This window comes from Apostichopus japonicus, chromosome 22, assembly GCF_037975245.1.
Source record: "Apostichopus japonicus isolate 1M-3 chromosome 22, ASM3797524v1, whole genome shotgun sequence".
Classification (NCBI taxonomy): Eukaryota; Metazoa; Echinodermata; class Holothuroidea; order Aspidochirotida; family Stichopodidae; genus Apostichopus; species Apostichopus japonicus.
Genome location: NC_092582.1, coordinates 24,190,390 through 24,207,084, shown reverse-complemented (window position 1 = coordinate 24,207,084; position 16,695 = coordinate 24,190,390). Strand labels below are relative to the sequence as shown.

General features: G+C 39.3%; 2 protein-coding genes across 14 annotated transcripts in view; one reads left to right on the top strand and one right to left on the bottom strand.

The window, feature by feature from the left end:
- LOC139963637 (uncharacterized) overlaps positions 1-16,695 on the top strand; it is a 664,171-nt gene that overhangs the window by 268,073 nt on the left and 379,403 nt on the right. The window contains exons 2-6 of one of the 6 annotated variants that reach the window (XM_071964644.1): positions 137-317; positions 1,847-2,001; positions 9,580-9,684; positions 10,948-11,039; positions 12,693-12,758. The exons of 4 other annotated variants lie outside the window; for them this stretch is intronic. In XM_071964644.1, coding sequence (XP_071820745.1) covers positions 1,956-2,001; positions 9,580-9,684; positions 10,948-11,039; positions 12,693-12,734 — 285 coding nt within the window. In that variant the 5' untranslated portion in view covers positions 137-317; positions 1,847-1,955 and the 3' untranslated portion in view covers positions 12,735-12,758. The remainder of the gene's footprint in view (positions 1-136; positions 318-1,846; positions 2,002-9,579; positions 9,685-10,947; positions 11,040-12,692; positions 12,759-16,695) is intronic. One more of the 6 variants, XR_011791661.1, reaches the window with a different exon arrangement.
- LOC139963619 (uncharacterized) overlaps positions 1-16,695 on the bottom strand; it is a 90,777-nt gene that overhangs the window by 33,208 nt on the left and 40,874 nt on the right. For all 8 annotated transcript variants that reach the window (XM_071964591.1, XM_071964582.1, XM_071964583.1 and 5 more), the window contains exon 5: positions 14,595-14,911. In XM_071964591.1, coding sequence (XP_071820692.1) covers positions 14,595-14,911 — 317 coding nt within the window. The remainder of the gene's footprint in view (positions 1-14,594; positions 14,912-16,695) is intronic.

Below are 16,695 nucleotides of genomic sequence, written 5' to 3'. Positions count from 1 at the left end.
ACTGTAAATGATTGGATCAAAGTGGAACTGCTACTACTGGTTTTTCTTTGTTGTGAGTATCCTTTTGTTTCTGAAGTCTTCTGAAATTTCTGAATGACTAATTTGATTTCATGATAGTGTTTCACTTTTGCTTTAGAAGTCACTGAAGCTCGAACGGCTCCATGATGTAATAATTCAACCGTAGGAAGAAACCCTCTAGTGAATATGAAGACAGAGACTGTACTGGATAGAGCAGATCAGGACCTACAGTATGAACCTATCAAGCTTCTTTCAGTATCCTACTGTACACTTCTTGACCCACAGAATGTATAGGAACGGTAAGAATGAAGTATATACATCTGGTTTGTTGTGACTTGATTCACCAAACTGCTGGCTAGCAAGCATAGTTAAGGAAGTAAAATTCCTCTGCCACTCTTTATCAATATCATATCATGATAACATTTCATCCTTGCATATATTTGAGAGCTAAATACTGTTTAAAATAAACACATTTAGAGGGCATTCAAAGATATATACAAGCACTGGCATCCATTAGGGTGGTGAGCACTTGCCACCCCCCCTCCCTCATGGGCTCCACTAGGGCTGCAAAATCACTATCAGAGAACATTAAATATCTAAAAGGGGAAATGCCTCAGCTGAAGTCCCCAGGGACTCCCACCAGGGCTTAGATTTATACTTCATAGAAGTTACATTTTTCTCTTTAACATGTATTTACATGCTTTAAACTTAGTAGAAGAGGACAAGAAGTCTCAGAGATGTTACAGAGCTCTTCTGAAGCACCCGGCAGAGTAAAATCAGATTAAGTATTTCTATTCCTGACATGTCCTCATGTGCTCAAAATTGCTAGCAGATTGCAAAAACTATGTGAAAATACTGAAGATTTGGAGAGCTTTGCAGTACCCCTGGAAGTCCAGCCACTATAAACAGAGAACACAATTGGCAATACTTCCTACACATCTGAGTATATAGCTGTGAATACAGAATTGTCACTTGTGCTTGTTTAATTTTTAAACAATGCTCAGCCAGTCACTACAGTTTGTTTTGAAAAATATAATTGGTCTCAAAATTGATCTAACTTCACCGACTGGAGTACGGTGGCTTATTAGGGACATAGGGAAAAAATAAGTGTCCCTCAAATTTCAATATTTTGCCTTTTTTATCTCAATATTTTGGACTATTTATTTCAAGATTTTGACTTAAAGAGTAAAAATGCTGACCTTTTTTTTCATCTCATAAGTCAACATTTTGACTTTTTCATCTCAAAACTTTTTTAACTCAAAATTTTGAGGTTACAACTGTCTTCATCTGCCAAATTTGTGGAAAGAGCTGACCATATTGGATAGCAATTGACCAGCCGAACAGGGTACAGTATATACTCTATAAACCTTTGGTGATCTAAAATCTGGAAAGAGACCCCCCAGAGAGTGGTGTAACTAGGTCAATGTAAGCAATGCAGTCTCCAGGGGCCTGGTGCCATTAAATGAAGAAAATTAATATAAAACACCCATCCACCAAAGCTGACACACTAAATTTGATACAATTATCTCCTGATGAGTGGAAATTCAAAAGACATTCTGTCCTCAATAGGAAAGAGAGGTTGAAATCATTTCAATCAATCTGGTTCAAGTTTGATGGTTTACTGGTTAATTGTTTTTACACTTACCTGATTATTGGAAACTGAAGTGTACTTTCCTTCCTCTGGATTTGTTCCTGTTAATGTCCCTGTATACAGGGTAGTTAGCCAGAGACTATACACATATCTATTTCTGGACGACATTCTCAATATCTACTGTACTATCAGTAAAACTTTAATCTCATTGACATCATTTTCTTTTTTCTTCATTAGGTTAACTTGAATTATCCTGAAGTGAGCTATTAGGGGATCACCTTCTGTATTCCACCTGTATTTACCAATTTTGATGCAAGTTTTCATACTATGCTGACAAAGACAATGAATGGTTCATCAGCTGATATTTCCATGTGATGGTAATCACATTAATGGTTAGTGTAGAACAGTGATAGTAATGTTTCAACTACCTCTGGTAGATTTTATGGATAGCATCGCAGATGAAGGAATACAGTACTCTTGTTTCTCCATTCACTCTCACTAAAAGAATTTTATTTAAAGTTTTAACTCATCCACTCAATATACAACCGACAGAATTAATCTCTAGTAAGGGTATTAAATGATCGGATTCTTGCTGGATTAATCCAGAACTTGGTATGTTTGTAATGAGCTTGCCATGACACAATACTGTAAACACCCTCTGGTACATTTTACTATTGCCAAACTGAAATAAAAATTGCTTCCTGAGACTCAATTGAATAAAGTCTAGTTGTAGAACTCCTGACAATCCCAGCATGGTAAGACTGGAAGACAACTTGTTGGTTTGTATGAAAGTAATTTGGTTACCTACAAATATGCCTTCTGTTGATGTATTTATTTTCTTCTAATTCAAACCAAAACTTGAAATACCATTTTAGATATTCCATAATGCTGTAGAAACATTAAAGAGGTCAACTCAGTCTGTATTGCTGAGCTATGTGTTAGAGGTATTTGTAATGAACACACCATCAAACAAAAACAAAAAACCTTGATTAATTTAGGTAGGTCACACAACTATGGATATAATCTTGAACTTAAATGTACTTTGTTTGTTATTTGATTTGCATTTGCTTAAATATTGGAAATATGATTTGAAATATAATTGGACAGTAAAATCACATCAACTCCACATTTGATATTCATCTCAAATCATCATAGAGCGGGAGCCCAGAGGATTTGGTTAGCTGGGAAGGTAACCAATTGCCTTGTACATCACAATGTTCACAGTGCATTCCTATATATGAAACCAGACGACTGGCAAACCGGCTGTGGTGGGTGTGGCTGGGAGAGCAATTTTAAAGTCACCTAAAAGCTAACCTAGATCAGCTTTCATAATAACCACATCAAAGTAAGTACAATGTGTCAGGTATGGCCCCAAGAGCAACAAATGGCCATCGCCAGTAATTATTGGTGGCGGGGTACCCCTGCCAGTACACCCCCAAAATGCCCCTCCCCTCATTGACCTAGGGCTCATGAGGTAACAACTTGAAACCTACTGGAAAACGATGGTTAGGACTTCAGATACAAGGGATGGGCGTTGCCAGTATTTTTTATTGATGGGGTACCCCTGCCAGTAGACCCCCAAAATGCCCCTCCCCTCATTGACCTAGGTCAGCTCATGAAGTAACCAGTTGAAAACTACTGGAAAATGATTGGCAGGACTCTATATGTAAGGGATGGGCATTTCCAGTAATTTATATGTGTGGGGTACCCCTGCCAAAATCCCCCCCCCCCCTCATTGACCTAGTTGAGCTGATGATGTAACCAGTTGAAACCTACTGCAAAATGATAGGTATCACTTCATATATAAGGGATGGGCATTGGACATGTTGGGACAATGGACAAGGGTACCCCACCAGTGGAAATTACTGGAAATGACTCACCTTAAATCTGGAGTCCTACCTATCATTTTCCAGTAGTTTTCAATTGGTTACACCATAAGCTCACCTGGGTTAAAAAGGGGGGGGGGGGGACTCTGGCAGACGTGGTCGCCCACCAATATAAATTACTGGAAATGCCCATCCCTTACAAGTGAAGTGATACCTATCATTTTCCCAGTAGGTTTCAACTGGTTACATCATGAGCTCACCTAGGTCAATGAGGGGATGGGCATTTAGGGGGTCTACTGGCAGGAGTACCCCACCAATATAAATTACTGGAAATGCCCATCTCTTACATATAGAGTCCTGCCAATCATTTTCCATTAGTTTTCAACTGGTTACTTCATGAGCTGACCTAGGTATTGAGGGGAGGGGCATATTAGGGGTCTACTGGCAGGGGTACCCCACTAATAGAAATTACTGGAAATGCCCATCCCTTACATATAGAGTCCTGCCAATCATTTTCCAGTAGTTTTCAACTGGTTACTTCATGAGCTGACCTAGGTCAATGAGGGGAGGGGCATTTTGGGGGTCTACTGGCAGGGGTACCCCACTATTAGAAATTTCTGGAAATGCCCATCCCTTACATATGAAGTGATACCTATCATTTTCTGGTAGGTTTCAACTGGTTACCTCATGAGCTGACCTAGGTCAATGAGGGGATGGGCATTTTGGGGTCTACTGGCAGGGGTACCCCACTAATATAAATTACTGGAAATGCCCATCCCTTACATAAACCTGTAGAGTCCTGCCAATCATTTTTCATTAGTTTTCAACTGGTTACTTCATGAGCTGACCTACAGGGTAGGTCAATTTTGGGGGTCTACTGGCAGGGGTACCCCACTAATAGAAATTTCTGGAAATGCCCATCCCTTACATATGAAGTGATACCTATCATTTTCCGGTAGGTTTCAACTGGTTACCTCATGAGCTGACCTAGGTCAATGAGGGGAGGGGCATTTTGGGGGTCTACTGGCAGGGGTACCCCACTAATAGAAATTACTGGAAATGCCCATCCCTTACATATAGAGTCCTGCCAATCATTTTCCAGTAGTTTTCAACTGGTAACTTCATGAGCTGACCTAGGTCAATGAGGGGAGGGGCATTTTGGGGGTCTACAGGGGTACCCCACTAATAGAAATTTCTGGAAATGTCCATCCCTTACATATGAAGTGATACCTATCATTTTCCGGTAGGTTTTAACTGGTTACCTCATGAGCTGACCTAGGTCAATGAGGGGAGGGGCATTTTGGGGGTCTACTGGCAGGGGTACCCCACTAATATAAATTACTGGAAATGCCCATCCCTTACATATGAAGTGATACCTATCATTTTCCGGTAGGTTTTAACTGGTTACTTCATGAGCTGACCTAGGTCAATGGGGGGAGGGGTATTTTGGGGGTCTACTGGCAGGGGTACCCCACTAATAGAAATTTCTGGAAATGCCCATCGCTTACATATGAAGTGATACCTATCATTTTCCGGTAGGTTTCAACTGGTTATCTCATGAGCTGACCTAGGTCAATTAGGGGATGTGCATTTTGGGGGTCTTCTGGCAGGGGTACCCCACTAATATAAATTACTGGAAATGCCCATCCCTTACATATAGAGTCCTGCCAATCATTTTTCATTAGTTTTCAACTGGTAGTTCATGAGCTGACCTAGGTCAATGAGGGGAGGGGCATTTTGGGGGTCTACTGGCAGGGGTACCCCACTAATAGAAATTTCTGGAAATGCCCATCCCTTACATATGAAGTGATACCTAACATTTTCCGGTAGGTTTTAACTGGTTACCTCATGAGCTGACCTAGGTCAATGAGGGGATGGGCATTTTGGGGGTCTACTGGCAGGGGTACCCCACTAATATTAATTTACTGGAAATGCCCATCCCTTACATATAGAGTCCTGCCAATCATTTTTCATTAGTTTCAACTGGTTACTTCATGAGCTGACCTAGGTCAATGAGGGGAGGGGCATTTTGGGGGTCTACTGGCATGGGTACCCCACTAATATAAATTTCTGGAAATGCCCATCCCTAACATATGAAGTGCTACCTATCATTTTCCGGTAGGTTTTAACTGGTTACCTCATGAGCTGACCTAGGTCAATGAGGGGAGGGGCATTTTGGGGGTCTACTGGCAGGGGTACCCCACTAATATAAATTACTGGAAATGCCCATCCCTTACATATAGAGTCCTGCCAATCATTTTCCAGTAGTTTTCAACTGGTTACTTCATGAGCTGACCTAGGTCAATGGGGGGAGGGGTATTTTTGGGGTCACTGGCAGGGGTACCCCACTAATAGAAATTTCTGGAAATGCCCATCGCTTACATATGAAGTGATACCTATCATTTTCCGGTAGGTTTCAACTGGTTATCTCATGAGCTGACCTAGGTCAATTAGGGGATGTGCATTTTGGGGGTCTTCTGGCAGGGGTACCCCACTAATATAAATTACTGGAAATGCCCATCCCTTACATATAGAGTCCTGCCAATCATTTTTCATTAGTTTTCAACTGGTAGTTCATGAGCTGACCTAGGTCAATGAGGGGAGGGGCATTTTGGGGGTCTACTGGCAGGGGTACCCCACTAATAGAAATTTCTGGAAATGCCCATCCCTTACATATGAAGTGATACCTAACATTTTCCGGTAGGTTTTAACTGGTTACCTCATGAGCTGACCTAGGTCAATGAGGGGATGGGCATTTTGGGGGTCTGCTGGCAGGGGTACCCCACTAATATTAATTTACTGGAAATGCCCATCCCTTACATATAGAGTCCTGCCAATCATTTTTCATTAGGTTCAACTGGTTACTTCATGAGCTGACCTAGGTCAATGAGGGGAGGGGCATTTTGGGGGTCTACTGGCATGGGTACCCCACTAATATAAATTTCTGGAAATGCCCATCCCTAACATATAAAGTGCTACCTATCATTTTCCGGTAGGTTTCAACTGGTTACCTCATGGGCTGACCTAGGTCAATGAAGGGATGGGCATTTTGTGGGTCTACTGGCAGTAGTACCCCACTAATATAAATTACTGGAAATGCCCATCCCTTACATATAGAGTCCTGCCAATCATTTTCCAGTAGTTTTCAACTGGTTACTTCATGAGCTGACCTAGGTCAATGGGGGGAGGGGTATTTTTGGGGTCACTGGCAGGGGTACCCCACTAATAGAAATTTCTGGAAATGCCCATCGCTTACATATGAAGTGATACCTAACATTTTCCGGTAGGTTTTAACTGGTTACCTCATGAGCTGACCTAGGTCAATGAGGGGATGGGCATTTTGGGGGTCTACTGGCAGGGGTACCCCACTAATATTAATTTACTGGAAATGCCCATCCCTTACATATAGAGTCCTGCCAATCATTTTTCATTAGTTTCAACTGGTTACTTCATGAGCTGACCTAGGTCAATGAGGGGAGGGGCATTTTGGGGGTCTACTGGCATGGGTACCCCACTAATATAAATTTCTGGAAATGCCCATCCCTAACATATGAAGTGCTACCTATCATTTTCCGGTAGGTTTTAACTGGTTACCTCATGAGCTGACCTAGGTCAATGAGGGGAGGGGCATTTTGGGGGTCTACTGGCAGGGGTACCCCACTAATATAAATTACTGGAAATGCCCATCCCTTACATATAGAGTCCTGCCAATCATTTTCCAGTAGTTTTCAACTGGTTACTTCATGAGCTGACCTAGGTCAATGGGGGGAGGGGTATTTTTGGGGTCACTGGCAGGGGTACCCCACTAATAGAAATTTCTGGAAATGCCCATCGCTTACATATGAAGTGATACCTATCATTTTCCGGTAGGTTTCAACTGGTTATCTCATGAGCTGACCTAGGTCAATTAGCGGATGTGCATTTTGGGGGTCTTCTGGCAGGGGTACCCCACTAATATAAATTACTGGAAATGCCCATCCCTTACATATAGAGTCCTGCCAATCATTTTTCATTAGTTTTCAACTGGTAGTTCATGAGCTGACCTAGGTCAATGAGGGGAGGGGCATTTTGGGGGTCTACTGGCAGGGGTACCCCACTAATAGAAATTTCTGGAAATGCCCATCCCTTACATATGAAGTGATACCTAACATTTTCCGGTAGGTTTTAACTGGTTACCTCATGAGCTGACCTAGGTCAATGAGGGGATGGGCATTTTGGGGGTCTACTGGCAGGGGTACCCCACTAATATTAATTTACTGGAAATGCCCATCCCTTACATATAGAGTCCTGCCAATCATTTTTCATTAGTTTCAACTGGTTACTTCATGAGCTGACCTAGGTCAATGAGGGGAGGGGCATTTTGGGGGTCTACTGGCATGGGTACCCCACTAATATAAATTTCTGGAAATGCCCATCCCTAACATATGAAGTGCTACCTATCATTTTCTGGTAGGTTTCAACTGGTTACCTCATGGGCTGACCTAGGTCAATGAAGGGATGGGCATTTTGTGGGTCTACTGGCAGTAGTACCCCACAAAATAAATTACTGGAAATGCCCATCCCTTACATATAGAGTCCTGCCAATCATTTTCCATTAGTTTTCAACTGGTTACTTCATGAGCTGACCTAGGTCAATGAGGGGAGGGGCATTTTGGGGGTCTACTGGCAGGGGTACCCCACCAATAAAAATTACTTGCAATGCCCATCCCTTGTATCTGAAGTCCTAACCATTGTTTTCCAGTAGGTTTCAAGTGGTTACTTCATGAGCTGACCTAGGTCAGCCGTGAGGGGTCAATTATTGATGACTGGCAGGGCTACCCCACCACCAATAATTACTGGCGATGGCCATTTGCTGCTCTTAGGGCCATACCTGACACATTGTACTTACTTTGATGTGGTTACCAAGAAAGCCGATCTAGGTTAGCTTTTAGGTGACTTTAAAATTGCTCTCCCAGCCACACCCACCACAGCCGGTTTGCCAGTCGTCTGGTTTCATATACAGGAATGCACTGTGAACATAGTGATGTACACAGCAATTGGTTACCTTCCCAACTAACCAAACCCTCTGGGCTCCCGGTCTATCATGATGTCAATCATATCAGCTAAAATTAATGCTTGGGTTTGCTTCTCCCTTAATTCTTTGATATTTGTGTCCAAAATCCTGATAAACTGTCGCACTCCAGTTCTACTATTCACAATCACATCATGTGAGGCTAAATAAACACTATTCAAGTAGGGTGCACACAAAACCGGTAACATTGAGAGCAAGGCACAGTTCCATGCACAATTGTGTCACCTGGCCAACTTTTTTAAGACTTTGTTTATCCTAACGTAAAGTATATTCTCTATCACATGTTTCACTGGGCACTCAACTGACAACTGGAGCCCCCCCCCCCCCCCCCTCTGCCCCTCACAGCAGGACTGCACAGAACAAAATGTTATGAAATAACAGTGTCTATCAAAGCCTGCAGATAGAAAAATATGTACTTTAACTCAATGATAGTACAATGTCAGCAATTCAGAAATCCTACAAATTCATCAACATATAGACAGTACAGTGAACTATTGGTTCCTAAATTATGTGACCAGAATCCTTCATCATGTTTTCTTTTGGTTCCATTCTTTTTCTAGGCTGCATCATCATAACTCTTGTTTCTCAATTCAATATAAACCATACTGTGGATTACTAGTGGTATTACTTCAAGTTTGGATGAGGATTCAATGTGTGTCTTAATTTCAGATTAATGATTGTTTATATTTCAATTAGTTTGGTATTAGTTGAGATGTATATTCACTCTGGGAGGCATTATGAGACCTTGAACTCATCTTGCAGTCTTTAGATTTGTATTCTAGTTGAATTAGTTTCTTTACAATGTTATTATATATATAACTGAGTTGTAAATATCATATCAAGATAGTATATAATATCAGAAGACATTCCTCATCTTTTACTAATTTTACTTTGTAATTTATTTTGAAACTACAGTAGCATACCATTATATTTATAAAAGAGCTCTGTGTTATTTCTATGTGTTTGACAATGTTACATGATAGAATTCTGCTACTTGCAGACTTAGTGATGACAATTTAAATAAATAATAACATAACTGATGACCAAATGCATTTTGTTTTTCTCATCATCAGGTAAACTTGAATTGTTCAGTCCTGAGATCAGCCTTCTTAGGGAATTGCCAGTTTCATTTCCGAATTACAGCACTTGGAAGAAATGTGTACAGTTTACAGAGCAGGGTAATGATTACATGGTCCACCACCTGATTCTTACCCCATCCACCTGAACCTCCCCTTCCTCCATTTGAATGCAAGTGTTTAAGTGGATGTTTTTACTACATAATTAATTAGATGATCCCTCAAAGGAATTTCCCCACCAGAAAGTCCCTAATCCAGCAGACCAGCACCCCTCCCCCCATTAATTCCAATTACTGCAAAACAAGATGTAACATATGAACAATGAACAATCTAAGTTGGAATACTTCTAAACGTTGTGTCTTTAGTAGACTGAGGGATTCTGTGAGACCTCTTTTGTTCAGTGTTTCTCTAATTGTAGCATCATCTCTACAAATTGTACCATAATTGTTAAAGTTTCAATATGAGGAAATTCTGATGCCAAGTACATCTCTGATCTTTCAAATCCGACCAATTGAATGTTCATCTGGCATATATGGTTTCATTATGAAAAAATTTAATTCTAATGTGAGCATCTAATACTAACATAGACTTCTATTGTCATCGTCTCCATGTTGAGTGGATATTATGTAATTTAAGACAAGGTCCACCCATCCCATCATATTAAATAGTTTTCATGAATAATGATATGTATTGAGTATTGCACTATTACAAGCAACAGTTTATGATTCTATCACAGAAGATCATACTGTACAACACAATATGACAAGTTCTTGAAGGATTCAGCACGTTGTGACATCTGAAATCCTTAATGCATTATGTATTCTTTTTGGTCATAAAGTTGTTATGTACTTCTGTTATAAGTTTGGGGAGTTGGGGGGGGGGGGCGTCACTTTGATGTCTATTGGCAAAAGTGAAAATGAAGTTACTGGGACAGTTGTGAAAGCAAAGACAACAACATTTATGTTTTAGAGCATCCTCTGCTTCACACTGATATACCAATTGTTTGACAAAAGCAATCCAGGCCAGTAATTAGGCCTCACTTGCTTGACTTCAAAGTAAAGGTGACCAAAGATGAACAACTTTGTTGGCTTGCTGCACGATTCGTGTTAAAAGTACCAAACTAGAAGGGTGAACTGATTAATTTAGACTAATCCATAGGATTGCAAACATGTTACCAAGGCACAGAGTCATTTTAGCATTAGCTTATATCTGTGAGCAATAGAAATACTGTTGAGTGAATATTAAAAAGGCAAACTCAATAAAAAAGGCTCCTCTTGTTTGCATTAAAACATCTAGTTCTGATATTCTGAATATAGAACTAGTGACAACTGAGTCTTAATACTTTTGTCTTTATCTCCTCATTAGGTAAATGTGGATTAATCAGTCTTGAGATGATCTTTGGGGGTCACATGATGCGGATCTTGCACAGAATGGTTTATAATATGCTGATGGTAATGGTAAGTGTATAATTGGTGTATAGCAGGACTGGTAAGCTGGGTTGTAGTTTTAATTAGATTCGAGTCTGGGTAGAAAGTGATTTTGCTTCAGCCTAATCCTGGTGGAGCAGAGACTTGCTTGGTCAACAAACTCCCTAAGGGCCTAAGGGAAGATTAAGGTCTCAATCTAACATACATACACCATATATTAGGCATGGTATGCCATACATTGTATTGCATACCAATTGTAAATGTACACAAAGAGGTGTATATGTTTAATAAACTGGGTCCATTTTTCGTTTCGTGTATGAATAAAAAATTAAAGAACACATATTCCGATGGCTTGATATTTTCCAATTTGTCAGGGTGTCATTGTGTTGGGTGGCAGGGAAAGGTAGTAATCTGTCTTTACAGTGGGGCCACATTCCTCTGTATTGTCAGCCTCAATTATAAATAAAAAATAATAGGCAGTAAAATGTATGACAGGCTCTTAAACAATCAATTTAGTTCATAAGTGCATGTCCCCTTACAATTAAGTAGAGTCACTGCACACAAAATGAGACCCATACCCACACTAAGTGAAAACCATGCCCACACTAAGTTAGAACCATACCCACACTAAGTTTGAAACCTCCTAAAGTCTGGTTTATGTTAGGACTATCCTTACTGGTATATCTCAGTTACAAACTAAGGAATGAACTGGCACAAGAATATAGTTAAACTTGACCAAACCTATAGTACATAGTAAGGCTTCCATTGGCCCAGTAGTTACCTTAAATATACCTTCAAACTTGAGTTATCATCAACTTTAATATCCCAAACAATAAAGTAAACTTTTTGAATAGGGTTAGTTTTCTTGAAGCGAGCCTGTAAACTCCTCCCAGTAGTAGGAGTACCTACTTGAGATTATTTCCTTTTGATAAGAACCAAGATTTGCCAAGGCTTAGAAATTTATAAATAAAATAATATGTGACATACTTCTCCATCATTCTGTTTCAATGGATACATGTATGAAGTTAGTTTGTTACTATATATAATGTAAGAGTGAATAACACCCTGTACAACTGCCTCAGCAAGTGAGTCAGTGATGTTGTTACTATGATCACACTGTCTGAAGCATGTGTGCTTCCACTTGCTATGTGTTACATATGTCACAACTAAGTGTTTTGTTTGATAAAATGTAAAATAACTAGCAGCATGCAACCTTTTCTTCATTTCCGTCCTAACTTTCCCTGCCCTCCCATTTCTGTGCATCCAAAAATTGTGGCTCCATCATAAAAGCAATTGCTTTGAATACTGCTAAAGTCCTGTGCTGTGAGCTATGTCAGTCCAGCAAACCCAAAGATATAAACAGCAATAGTAAACAATAAATTGTGATGCCCAACTGTATAGATATTCATAGATCCTCATAAAGAAATACATTGATAGCATGCTGTCAGGAACTATTTCAATGGTCCTAGCTGAACACTATAGCCTCAAAAACAAGCCACAATAGATACTTTGAGTAAAGCACATTTCTTTACAGGTATAAAAGTTATCACAGATCTCTTGAATTTTCACCTTGATAAATCTAGTGAAAGGTAAATTTGATAATTTTGTAGTCTCATTTTGACCCCCAGCGGGTACATTTTTCAACATTGCATTGCAATGGTTTTTCTGTTCATGTCCTTCAAGGAATTGAAAAGAAAAAACGGGCCAACATCACTGATGTCATAACTTCCTTTGTGGATGAGATTCTGGGTGAGTGTCTCTACAAACTAAATTTTCGATATTCAGTTATTGAAATGGGTTGTGCTGCATACCTTCGATCAAGGCAATAAAGCTGTACTTAGTAATTATATTTTAATGTATTTATGTTGCACAAATTCATGCACATTAGACCACCAGACCCAACAAGAATACGATGGAATGCATTACTACCCTGATCAGAATGTGATGTGCATATTCATGTATGTTCCTATTTGAATATAATAGGATACATTTATAAATTACATGGTGTCAACTTCCCAAAGTAATCCCAACATTGTGTCAAGATATTTATTTAATTGGTAAATAATCTTGCTTTTCCACAATTTTGTTACATGGACCAGGCCTGAGCACTAACATATTCTTCACAGCCCCAATGCAACAAATGGGCTACATAGTGTTTGCACAGGTTATCTGGGTACCCGCCAGACGCGATACTACCCGGTTCCTAATTTATTACCCGAATCCTACGCAAAGTGTGATTTTTTGGGGGGGCAAACCAATGGTTTGGCAAATTTCTCATTGACTTAGTGTGGTGTTAGGCTACCATGTGGTCAAACGTAACATCAATAATGATGGTATTCTATGGATATCTTATAACTGCGTCACAATTTCAGCGAATAAACAGATGGTTAGGCTTAGCTAGATTTCTCATTGACTTAGTGTGGAGTTAGGCTACCATGTGGGAGAAATGATTATTTATTCATTCGTTTATTTCATAGAAGGAGAGGCTGACAAGGAATTTTACGAGATGTTTATGGATTACAGACGGATTAACTAAAAAATAATCGCAAGTGGCTTTTACTAATCGTTTATTCCAAATGCAATCAAATTGCGCGTATCGCGCAATCTCGGGGCTAATGCCCTGGGCCTGCATAATATATACTGTAGTAGTAGTTACAACTAGAGCTAAATTGGATATTTATATGGTCTGATCCAATAGACGTGGAGAGCAAGCATAAGCAGCGGCGGCAGTGCGATGTTAGTAGTAATGTTTATTACATGAAGTTATTAACAAGTTAATGAAAGAAACAAAAGCAAATAGAAATTATTGAGGAAGGTTTTATACCTAATCTTACACCTACGTATTCGAACATGAAAACATTGTCAGTAGAGAATATATTTCATTTTTTTTTATTATAGCATCCAATTTGTAATTGCTTGAAAATCATGTTACATGAGGGTAAACAATTTTTTCGGGGTACCCGGATACCCGACGGGTAACGGCTCTCGGGTAACCGGTCCCGATTTTTGGACCTGTGTAAACACTAGTGCTACACATGTGTAATTATTGTGTTACTTTCTTTTCAATTAAAGCAGTGGGGTCAACCCACAACAGCACACAATAACCAGCATAACAGTAAATATTACAGAGGATAATTTAAAGAACCTGTTTTCGTGTTTTCCGAGGTAAACTGTTAATGATGAATTATATCACCTTTTCTTTATCAAATTGTTGCTGCTACATTTAGACAATGAGTCAATGGTCCACACTAAATGTGGTGCCATATCTCTTACATTTCCCGACTAAGAGAATAACCTGAGATGCGAGAAAACTATTCAGAATTTCACTGGCATTCAGGAAGGAAATTTAATTAGTAAGTTTAATGTCTATCAACAATGAGAATGAACATCAGAACCCAAAGAAATAAATACAAAAAGTGTTGGCCGATAATTGCAATGAACTATTGTAATGGAATCTAAACAATGTGGGTAGCAAAGTTGAGTCACAAATACTGTATTGAATAAATAAAACCAAGATGGATGAACTTTTTCAACTTAAGAACCCTTTCTGGTGTTGAGAGTATCAAAACACAAATTGATAATTACCTGATTAGCTGAAGCAACTTCAAGGACTTGTATGGTAGACCTCTGTAACAAAATGGCACCATATTTGGTAATGTGAATGATACTTGACACCAAGTCCCTAACTGACTGCATGAATTGGTCAGACTTTTCTTCTTGTTCAAGCATGCAAAGGATAGCAAACCGACTTCCCTCGTCGGTTTCCTGCAGGTGTTTGATGATGATATCTGCTGCTGACTTGTTGAGTCCACATGCAAAGCGATAGACATACTGGAGGTCAAGCGGGTTGATTCTGTTCAAGGTTTCCTTCACATTGATTGATGGCGCTGCTGAAGACACTCCTACAAATCCAAGCAGACAGAATATATGGGTTTTAATGTGTACAGTTTACTGCAGGCATCAGATCAAGGTGTTGACACATTGTAATAGTGTCACTGTACCATTGTTTTATTTGTAGCATCAACACTTCCTATAATTTAATCAGTAACCATTGTATATATATAGTGTTATTTGTAAAACTATAATTCACAAGGTGTAAGTCAATGATGTTTTGTTTTATGGTGTTGTGACATCATTAATATCACTGTAATTAAAAACATGAATCAGGGATTGATTCAAGTTCAGTATTTGTGCTAGTGTTCAACCGATTAACCTAATCGGAATCGGTACGAATATTGCATAATCGGAACATAATCGGAATCGGTAAAAATTACGTGGAATACAAGTTATTTCATACCGATTATTCAAAAACATATGGAAGGTGAAAATATCATTATTCAAAAACATGGAAGTTGAAAATATCAACTGATGTATTTATTAGGTTTGTTCTTTTACTACGAAATATTAAAATAAGACACCCTCTATCGTCTTTCACAGTGTATACTTTCATCAATTTACGCTGCCAGGGTCGCCGATTTTGCTTCCCTCGTGGTTAGTGACTTCAAATTTCTTGGCACAGTAGGCATAGCAGCAATACCAATTTCGCAAATTAACGAATGTGCTTGACTGGGTCGGAAATAAGCGGTAGCGATGTGCTAAAAAGCCCTCCTAAAGCACAATTACGAGTGTGAAAAAGAAATATAAGAAAATCGCCCTTGTTATATCAGGTGTCTGTGTAAAATTAATTGTGACATGCGTTTGCTTTAGCTAGGAATTGCAGTTGCAGCGCGAATCGCGCAAACAGTTTTCACATCCCGCATCAAATTTGAAGCAGTGCGGTAGGGTCGCGCACAATCCCCGGGAAGTTACCGTGGAAAATTACGGCGTGCACGAAGCAATTTCAGTACCAGCGAATATAACCTAAAATCCTCTCAAATCTCCGACCACATGGTAGCCTTACTTCACACTAAGTCAACTGCATGGAAATCTAACCTTGCCATCTGTTTATTCGCTCTAGTTGTGTCGCAAATAAAAAATAAAAATATCCACGGAAACTGCAATCTTCGACCACATGTTAGCCTAACAACCACACTAAGTCAATGAGAAATGCAGCCTAACCATCGGTTTGCAAAAAAAAAAATGCGTAGCAAACTTTCAATTTGCTGGAAATCGGCATTTGTTTGGAAGGTACTGTAAGTGATATGTCTTATAGGGGGAATGTTATATTTTATATTGGAATAGTTTCTAGTTGTTATTATTTCTTTACATCAATCTGGTATTACATTTTAGAGTAATTTTAAACAAGTTAGATGGTACACTTTGCTTTTCAGTTTGATTGGCCTAAGCTTACATTTTCTAATTGAACCTGAAGAGAGTTATATAGGTAACGAATAGGTATGTTTAACTTGAAGTTCGTAACATTTCTATTTGTTCATAACAGTATTATACTGAAAATAAGTAGAAAATAATGTCGGAATGAAGGCAACATGTCATTAAAATTTACACTTTGGTAAAGATTGAAGATGGATGGTTTGTCTGAGATACTTTTTGAGATGGATATTTTGAGTAACTATTCATAGCCCATTTCAAGCCATTAACAGGTGACATTCACGTCGAGGTGGTTAGGCCATTCGCTTAGCACAGTACTGACTAGGTAGGATGTCATATCCTACCGTATTTTGGAAATTTAAAAAAAAAACACTTTTTTTTTTCTTTCCAAGAAACTCCAGAGGTAATTTGGTACATA